A 9,902-nucleotide genomic window follows, 5' to 3' on the forward strand; every position below is an offset into this window, starting at 1 on the left:
TAATTCTGCTTCCTAAAATATATCAATCAGATATCTTTTCTTCCAAGTATTCTATTCTTCATAGAATTCCTTCTTCATGCATATCTCTTCTTGCGTTTGTCTTGATCTTCTTTCCTTTCAATCAGTCGTCTTCCTTATCTGAAAGTCTCCTTGAGTCCTGATATTATCTCCTGATAAATATCTCCTGATAACTTAAGTTCTGACCACTTAAGTTCTGACTTCAGTATAAGTACTGATTTCCAGTTAAGTACTGATTTGTCCTGTTTAGGTAAGATCTGAAAACTAAACACAAATCACATTAGACATGACATTATCAAATATATCTAACATATTGACTTCTCGATAGGTTTAAAATGACTCATCGATAAGTCTTTGTAGAGTTCTCTAATAATATTCATTCACAGAGTTCTCTACAAGTACAATTCCTGACTTATCAATAACTCAGAACTGAGATAATTTAAATTGATAAATTATTCTGGTAAACTACTTTTGAAAAATGTATTCTAATTTTATTTTGAATTTATTCAAATAAAAGTTATAATTAATTCAATCCTTTTTGGACAAACTGGGCATTCATCTAACATTTCGATAAGTCATTTTTGATTTCTCTATAAGAGTAATTTAAAATGAGTTCTCGATATGTACTTCACTTCTCTAAATGACTTCTCGATAGACAACTCCGAATGTCTATTTTTGAGTTCTCGACAAGTCATCTACTTTTACTATAAATACCCGGACTTCTCGATTATTTTAACTTGGAATTTCTCAAAATTCTAAGTAAACTAAATATTTATTAATTCATATCCTCACTATATGAAGTTAATAAATAGCAGATCAAAAGAAGCAAAAAGTATGAAAAACTGATATAATTTAATTCATAAATTATGTTCAGCAAAATACTTTTGACATACCTTGTCTATAATTACTCTGACTTATTGACATATTTGCATGCTTGATTTTTTTTTAAAATATGTTGGTCTAATGTAAGTAGACTAGTACTTTATATTTGATGTTTTGAGATAGCTGTTAATGGTTAATTGTTTGACTATATGTTGATAGGAGAAGTTACTTTTATGTAGGGAGTACTTGTTTATTTGCATGGGGAACAGTTATTCTAAATAGTGAACTAATATTCTTGAGTACTTGCATGGGGAATAGTAACTAGTCATTTCTAACTGTCAAATATGCTTATGTGATTATTACTCTTATTATCCGGGCAACTCAAGAGTCTATTGGTTTCTATCTTTACTCCCTCTATAAATTAAAACGCTTCACTCTTTATCATTCATCAATTTCCTATTCTCAACAAACATCTAATTTCAAACTCACCTCCTGTTCATCTCTCTCTCTCTCACTCTAATGTATGCCCCAGTCTTTTACAGACTTATTCATGGGGCTTACCAGCTTGTCCATCACCTAGATGAAGACCAAATTTACTTTGATCCCTTCGGACTTCGTGTTCGTCTCAGGGGGGGTTGTTTGCAGCCCCTTTGATATTCCAAGAGAGATATTTGATGAACTCTCATGGAATGATCAATTCAGCATCCTTTTCTTTGAGATGGAAGTCTCTCTTGAGCAAGAGAGACGTGCAAGAGTAGCTGAGCAGCAACGCCTTGCTGCTTTGGAGTTGCAGGAGAGAATCATTTCTCTTGCACACTCCATGTCCAGAGCTTACTAGCGCAGGGCAATGAGGTTGGAGGCAGAGAAGAAGTCCAAACTAGAGTAATTAGGATTAGGATTTACTTGTTAAAATCTATGTCTTAATGTACTCTGTTTCTATTATTAATGAAAATTCAAATTCTTCTCTAGCATTCTCTTGTTTGTGTAATGATTACTATGTGCTTATATCTGTATTGAATATTGTCTTCTCTGCAATAATGCTTGCAACTAAAATATCTTGCAATGTATTCATCTAATGGAACTCCAAAAAGATATATTTTTTCAATGCATTACAGGTCCAACATGATCTACTCAGACAACAACAAGGAATTCAGATAATCAATCCACAGGTATTAGTGCTAAAACTGTAGCTAAAATATTTCAAAACCAAACTGCAATTCACCTAGGCACAACAACACAAACACAAACTCAAACACAATCCCACTCAGGTAACTCTCAAAAGGAACCTGTTTTACAAAAGGACAGAATCCCCAAAATGTTCTTCAGTTGTTTTGTTGTTTGAGAAAAGAAACATGGTATCACTAACATGAAAAACTCATCAGATTTTCATGAATATCACTAATGCACTTTTATGTGCAAAACAGTCTGTTAGGTTTGAGGGTAGTACTCCTGAGGGGGAGCTATTTAAATCCTCTCCAATTCAATTGGAGGTTCCTCAAGAAGGAACAACTCCCCTCACAACTCTAGTAGAAGCTGCCTTAGCGGTCAAAGCTAGAAGTACAATTGTCAATGATAATGTCATAAGAAAGGCAAGCATAGCATATTCAAGTATCAGTATGTTGCAAGACATACAAGGGTTTGAGGCTGGTGCACATGACAGTAACCCAGTCAAATCCCCTCCAATTCAATTGGAGGTTCCCACTATAAGTGGAGGACAATACACTTTCAAAACCACAGAGCAATCTGTGAGTCAAACTATGACCTTAGTCACAGATGTTTATGAACTCACTCTTCTGATGAAATGAGTATGAACTATATGGATTTCCCCTAATCATGTGATCACATATAAACTCTTCTCAGCCATCTCTTATTTCTGTAGGTCAAACAACATTTGAGCCTTTTATGTGAGAATAAGAGAAAAGATTGAGAAAAAAACAGAGAATAAGAGAGGCAAGATCCTTTCTGGCAAAAGATGAGGTAGATGAGTGTATGGATTTAGTAATCCTTGTGAGGAAACTTTGACTCTCAAAAGTTATGAGACTAGTGCAGTGAGAAGTAGTGAGACTACTTATTCAAAAGAACAGAGAGCTTAGGACTTTTATCACTGACATAATTTTTCTGCAGATCTAAGTGCAATTTCTATTCTATTTGATAAACTCATCACCATATATCTCACTGAAGCTTGAAGCTGTAGATAGTGTTCCAAATGGACAATGACAGCAGCTTGAACAATGTACATCTAGCTGGATCCTTCTTCCTGGAGATAATGTTAAAAAGGGGGAGAAGATATATCTAAATGCCAAAACAGCTGATGGATATTGAATAAATCTAAATGCAACTCAACAAAAGAAGACCAGATGGGAAGATTGGTTTCTGCATTTAGTTAAAGTTTTGACATCATCAATCAGAATTTGTGCATAATTTCATAATGAACAAGTTGGGGGAGATTGTAATATATAATAGATGATGTCAAAGATTACTGGAGCTAACAATGTCATTAGCATCTCTGATCATAGTATGCAGCAAATCAAATGGACATATGATCTGAGTAGAAGATTAATGAACAATTATCTTCAGTAATCAGTTAAGCTTGAGGTCAATCCTAAGTAAGTTGTATTGTAATCAAAATTTGTATTTTGTACTTGTAGCACTTAAAGTCTGTAAAAATGCAAAGGAGCAGACTGGAGTCTTTTTCCTAAAACATTATCAAGCCTAAGGATTCTATCTGGAAGAAGATCAAGAAGATCATGCCTCAGAAGAATTTTGAAGAAGCTTGGAGTTGAATAAATCTGTTTGGAGAAAAATGTTCAAAGTCAAGATCTCTATAAGTCACAGATTTAATGTTATAAAGAAGTCATTCTAGAACTCCGGAATGGCTTATCGAGAAGTCATTCAAACTCCAGAGAGTACCAACGGATGAGAAATATCTACTCGATGGATGAGCAACATCTACTCGATGGATAAGCAATGTCTACTCGACGGATAAGCCATCACTACTCGACGGATAAGCAATATCCACCGGGAGTAGAGAAGTCAGGAAAGCTACTCAAGAACTCAAGAAGATATCGACAAGCCAATTGAAGAACTGTAGGTTGGAGATATCGACAAGTCATTCCTTCACTAGAGAACTCAGAGTTATCGACAAGTTTACATTTATTCGAGAAATCGGAGATATCTACAAGTCAAAGTGAAGATATGAAGACTAGAGATCTCAACAAGCTGAAGACCTCTACAAGCCGAACTCATTACGGAGTGCCAGAGATCTCGATAAGCCTATGTACTTATCGAGATGTCAGGTGTTCTATTAAATCAAACTGGAGATCTAGAAGTACAGTCTCAAAGTACAGAATTGCAGATCAATTCAATATCCAAGATAAACAATCAACAAACAATCCAACAGCTTGATTGACAAGTCTATAAAAAGCAGTTTGAAGAGTGTGCAATATCAATGGAAAAGATTAACTGACAGAGGAAGATTAAAGTAAACACGGGAGACCAAAGATATGCTAAGCCAGAAATGGAAGATTTGTTTTTCTATAAATAGAAATGACAAGTGACAGTTTAGAAAATTTAATAGCATGTTTATTATCCATTGTGTAAACCAGCAGTTAACTGAGATATAAAGTTAGCACTGGTCCTCTAGTTAGAAGTAACAATTTAGATAAAAATTCTTGTAACACTCTCGAGAAGAAGCTGAGCTCTTTAACTTTAAAGAGCTTAGAAATTTTGTAACTACTAGAAATAGTAGATACGACATCGGTGCTTAGACATTGGCATGTAATACACCCGATGTTAAAATCATGTTTAACATCGGTTTAGAAAAAAATGATATTGAATACGAAACTGACATCGGTTTCATATAGTAGGCGTTGTCTATATTCATAAATTAAAAAGGCCAAATATATGCATTTAATTTTGACATCGGTTAATTTTGTTAACCGTTGTCTATAACCTTTTTTAAAAAAATAAAAATTTACTTGTCTTTTTTCCCCCGGTTTCAGTACACTTTCCCCCTTTAATTTTAACAAAAAAATTGTTCCCCTTTACACATATTTCATTTCCCTCTTTCCAAAACTATCTCCCCTCTTTCCCTCTTTACTCGCACGCCGACTCTCTCTCTCTCAAACATCGATGGCAACTCTCTCTCTCTATCTCGAACCTCAACTTCATCTTAAACATCACGACTCTCCCTCATCTCTCTTCTCTTTCTTTCTTTTCTTGCCACTGCCTCTCGTAAACCCTAATTAGAAACTAGTACATAATCGACACTGAAATTGGACCTGATTAGGAACCAAATCAAGCTTCAAATTGGCAAGGTTAGACCTAAATAGTGGCTTTAGAGCTTGAAAAGGGCCATGGGTTTCGTTCCAAAAATATCGTCGAGTTCTTGTGTACATCTCTCTCTCTGTCACACACAAAAATACAATCACCATAAATGGAGATTGATGAAAGCTCTGTAGCTTCGAAAGATCGTAGAATCGATGCTCTCGGCGACCTACGTGTTCTTCCAGATGAAACCTTGTGTTCAATTTTAGTTTTGCTCTCTCCTCGATGTCGCTCGTTTATCTTGCGTTAGCAGGTATCAATTCTAATTTTTCAGTTTTGCATAGCTTATTTTTAGTAGTGAATTTAATTAATTATAGAATTATGGATTAAATTTATATATGTTTGTTATCAGGTTTCAATTTAGTACAAATATGTAATGTTTTGGTATTATTGTTGTTTGAATAATAAGTATTGAATCGCAACATTTAATTAGGAATTTGGATCGAAATTAAGCCGCAGGTCGTAGAATGAAGGAGGAGTTACAGTGAGATAATAGATTCTTTTGTGATTAAGTTTTAACAGTAGGTTAATATGTTTTGTTAAAAGAGGAGGAAAGTAAACGCACGAGGAATAGGATGATGAATATTTTGACAATAGACGATTTTAGTGGTGTTAGAGAATCCAGATGTTATTGGTTTATATGCTAGGTGTTGTCATCATCAATAATTAGCATCGTTTTGCTATGTTATTTTTTCTCTCCTAGTAGGCGTGTTTTGCTACTTATTTTGGCCGTGGGAGATACTTCTGATATTTGAAATATATCAAATTGAGGGTGACAAACGATTTTCTTATAGACTTATAGTTCAATGATAGAAGTATGAATAAATAGTTATATGAGCAGCTGTTTTATTTTATATTATATTTAAAGCGTATATGGTGGGAACTTTCGCAGTTCACCCATCTATAGGGTTATCTGATTTAAATGTCAAATATGTTGAGAATGGAAGATATCATTTGAGATTATGTAGGAATTACCAAAAATAAATGTAATTAGTGATATCATTTCAGCTTCATTGAAATGTGTGTGTATGTTATAACAAATGTAATGAATTAGAAATAACTTTGCATTGTGAAATATGCAGTGTTATGTACATACTGTGCAACGAGGAACCGCTGTGGATGACTCTTTGTTTGAAGAACTTAAACCTTCAGCTTCAATATAAAGGCTCCTGGAAGAAAACAACGCTACATCAGTATGTGTGGGATCTTTCTTATGGATAACGTACTATTTCATTTTATAGTATTTAATATAACTGCTCGAATTTTAATAAAACTGATAAACCCCCTCTATTTTTTTTGCTTGTGCTGCAGACTGCAACTACTAAATGAGCATGAATAGTGCAAAAAGGCCCTGCAGTTTGACGGTAACCAATCTTCTTCACGATCTTTTGATTACATTATATTTTAGCAAATTCAACTCTTTGTTTCTGTATAGGCCCTGCAGTTTTCAAACTTTCGTCAAAGTTTTGATATCCTTGTTTGCATGAATTTAATTTATGTCGAGCTCCGTGAGACTTCAGTTCTTTGGAACTACAAGTATGCAGGTAACTTTCCTACACTATCACTTTTATAAGCAATAATATAATTTAATTACTCTGATCTAGTAATCTTGCTTGCATTTCCAAAAATTTAAGGCCACTGTAGATTATGAGTTTGGAAGGAAACAAGCAAATTACAATGGAGTAAACAATAAACTAGCCAGAAATCAAAACAACTAGAGTTATCCTTAGTAGTGGCAGTTAATACCCATAAAAATATAAGTAGAATTTTATAAATTCAATTTATACTCATATAAGAATTGTATATAAGAACTTTGGGTACTTTACAACAGCTAATCTTGCAGTTCTCTTATCACAGTTTTTCCGGGAGTACAACACATTGTTGGAGTCTTCTAACTACATCACTAGAAGAAATGTAGTCAAGGTCATCTCATGTTCTGTTTTTTTGCATAACTCACATTTCATTATAATCATACGCCTAATGTTATTAATGCACTATCTTCTTTTAGTGATGGTACAGTGTGTTAGTTCAATAGACAACATGAGGATCCTCATGAACCTTCTCAGGGTATTTTGATGTTTGTTCATTCATCTAGCTCTGATTCGTAATGCAATATATATTTCTTTTTCTAATATTAAACTTTCTCATTTATATTTTAAGGATTCAAACAAGACGATCAAATTAGAAGCATTTCATGTGTTCAAGGTTATTTTCTGAAAATCTGGACCGAATATCTTGTATGTTGTATATATATGTCTATAAACACATTTAGGGTATTTGGCTCTTCGTTCTCTGATTTTAAATCTTATAGATACTCTTGCATGCTTATGTTACTAGCTTTTTGTTGCTAATTAAAACAAGCCTCCTGAGATCGTGAATGTACTTGTAACAAACAGAAGCAAACTTCTGCGATTCTTCAATGACTTTCATTTTCATAAAGGTAACAAACTTCTCGCTATATCTCATTATATCATAATATCTTCACTCCTATGTAAAGTAATCATGCAATTCTTACGTGAGCACATTACAAATGAGTCTACTATTTATGTGGACATACAAGTGAGCTATTCTTGTAAATCGCATAAGAAAGATGTGGTGATATCATTTCTGCAGGAAAGTGCTTTTCTGTTTATTCAAAATAATACATATCTTAGACAAGCCACACTATGACTCGAGACATCTGTCTCCAAAATATGACAAAAGGTTCAAGTAATGATGCTTTCCTCACCAGTATTGTATGCCATACTTATAACCATAAAACAAAAACAATAAAAGGCATAAAAGAAAAGTAATATACGTGACCTTTGAGTTCATTAGATTCTCAAGTTCATGGATTTTCTTCCAGTAACCTGTTTTGTCCCTTGAACCTAAATTTGAAAAACAAAGTAAAAATAATAATGAAATTGAATATATAGATCAAGTACTCTGCCCTGTCCAGGCTTAATGACATTTATTGAAGTAATTTTTAACAGTAATTTTATATATATACACACAGACACACACACACTTATATATATAAGTCAATGCTTGTGTGTACCTTTAGTGTTGATAGGGGAAGCGGTCATCCCTAATATCCTAGGAAGCTGAAAGTTATTAGATTCCACTTGAGGGTGATAAAATTCATGTGGTGCATTATTAAAAATCGGTGAAGGTAGATACAATGATATACAACAGATATACATATAAAACAAGATAAACATGACTCCTATTACACGAAAACAGTGTGAACAATAATCTTTTCGCCACTGTGTATGTGTTGTGTATTTGCTTGCCCTTTGGAAAACATTGTCTATAGGTATAGAGTGGAGACTCGTGAAATAGGTTGCATATGCAACTATTGAAAGGAAAATCAACTTCTAATATAAAAAACTCAATCAACTGGTCTATAAAATGTCACAGTAAATTTAATTCGATAGTACTACATAGATAAACTTACCATCATAATGCAAGCGTAGGGGTGTCTCCCTCTAGCATGATGACATTCATCAAATAATTCCTTGAAAGGTAATTTCCCAATTGTAATTGAGAGGGAAAAAATACCTGCAGTGCATGTTTTCTAATTATCTAATTATGTGGTCTATGCGCGTACTCAGGCTAGAACTGAATGTATCCAACCTCGAATCTGAGAACCAGGTTCTTCGTTAGCGTCGTTGAGCTTCTCCTACAACCCTGTTTGACAGAATGGCACAAGTTAGCTTTTCAAAGTAGAGCTTAAATTTTTATAGTAGGAAATTCCCATATAAATGTGTTGACTCAATTTTTAAAAGTCTACTTATATGTACAGGGTTTTCGTGCATCTGCAATGGGAAGGGGAATTTCCAGTGGGTACAGCGGAATGGAGGGAAAGCCAAACAGACAATTGAAAATAGAAGCCAAGTATACGGCTCTGTTGTTTAAGCAACACCTAACGGTTTGTATTGAGAAAATATATGGACTAATCTGTGATAGCTTGAAGAAAGAGATTAGCCCATTCCTGAACTTGTGTATTCAAGTATGCATTTTACTTTAATTTTTTTTGGTCATGTATAAACTCTTGGCAAGTCCTTAGTTAAAAGAGTCTGGATAACTAAGTTATTTTATTGTTATTGGTTGGGAGTTTATGTTATTCCCAGTGGACTAACAATGAGATTTACAGAAGGGGGGTTGAATGTAAATCTCAAAACTTTTTCAAGTTTTGAGCAGTTTCTAAGGCTAAGTGTTTTAGTGAGCAAATGTGTGTGAATTGCTTGAAGCTAATACATACAGATATATATTCAAACACAAATATAAAGAACACAAAGAACTTAAAAACTTTTATGGTAGATTTGTTGTTCCACCAGAGATGTGTTATTTCAAAAAATCTGTGATTCAAAGAATTAAATCACAGCTGCTTCCTAGTACAAACTAGATGATTTTCTCTCTGGATTTTTCTAAACAGCTCTGGAAAATTCACACCTAATTACTAGCTGCTACTTGGTTTATATATCACCAAGTTTACAAGTGAAGACAAAACTGTAAAATACAATTAAAAAGGCTCTTCACATGTTTCTTCTTTATTTCTCTATCCAATGCAATTTGGGTTTAGCTGTTAATCTTTGAATACTCCCTTGTTTGCACCAGAATGGAAATGCTGCATTTTCTTGATTCCTCCTAAAGGCTGCCACATTCCAGTTTGTCTCTGTCAACCCATGTGCCTCTGTCAGCTTATGAATTATCACTATCAACTGTTATTGAACTAAGCATCCATTGAAGCTTTC

The 9,902-nt window shown here is 33.9% G+C and overlaps 1 protein-coding gene across 8 annotated transcripts; it reads left to right on the forward strand.

The window, feature by feature from the left end:
- Nucleotides 1–4,917: 4,917 nt before the first annotated feature.
- LOC141684794 (putative MO25-like protein At4g17270) lies at nucleotides 4,918–9,303 on the forward strand. 8 transcript variants are annotated; one of them, XR_012560692.1, is made up of 10 exons: nucleotides 4,918–5,419; nucleotides 6,249–6,359; nucleotides 6,478–6,530; nucleotides 6,602–6,710; nucleotides 7,024–7,089; nucleotides 7,175–7,233; nucleotides 7,327–7,371; nucleotides 7,504–7,606; nucleotides 8,760–8,870; nucleotides 8,951–9,303. XR_012560692.1 is itself a non-coding variant. In XM_074489924.1 (10 exons), the coding sequence occupies exons 4-8, from the start codon at nucleotides 6,663–6,665 to the stop codon at nucleotides 7,519–7,521; spliced, it is 225 nt and encodes a 74-aa protein (XP_074346025.1). In that variant the 5' UTR covers nucleotides 4,918–5,419; nucleotides 6,249–6,359; nucleotides 6,478–6,530; nucleotides 6,602–6,662; the 3' UTR covers nucleotides 7,522–7,606; nucleotides 8,760–8,870; nucleotides 8,951–9,303. The 8 variants fall into 8 exon arrangements, 2 of the variants coding, with proteins under 2 accessions (XP_074346025.1, XP_074346024.1); XM_074489924.1 differs by having other exon boundaries at nucleotides 7,186–7,233; XM_074489923.1 differs by having other exon boundaries at nucleotides 7,186–7,233; nucleotides 7,563–7,606.
- The last annotated feature ends 599 nt before the right edge of the window (nucleotides 9,304–9,902 follow it).

The sequence above is a fragment of the Apium graveolens genome, chromosome 9 (genome assembly GCF_009905375.1).
Source record: "Apium graveolens cultivar Ventura chromosome 9, ASM990537v1, whole genome shotgun sequence".
Lineage (NCBI taxonomy): Eukaryota > Viridiplantae > Streptophyta > Magnoliopsida > Apiales > Apiaceae > Apium > Apium graveolens.

Bases quoted from the DNA above. Each gene is read 5' to 3' on its own strand.
- LOC141684794 (XM_074489923.1), top strand. From the start codon at position 6,663: ATGTCGAGCTCCGTGAGACTTCAGTTCTTTGGAACTACAAGTATGCAG. The intron at 7,090-7,185 runs GTCATCTCATGT...GTGATGGTACAG, and splicing joins CTAGAAGAAATGTAGTCAAG to TGTGTTAGTTCAATAGACAA. The intron at 7,372-7,562 runs GTTATTTTCTGA...TGTAACAAACAG, and splicing joins AAGCATTTCATGTGTTCAAG to AAGCAAACTTCTGCGATTCT.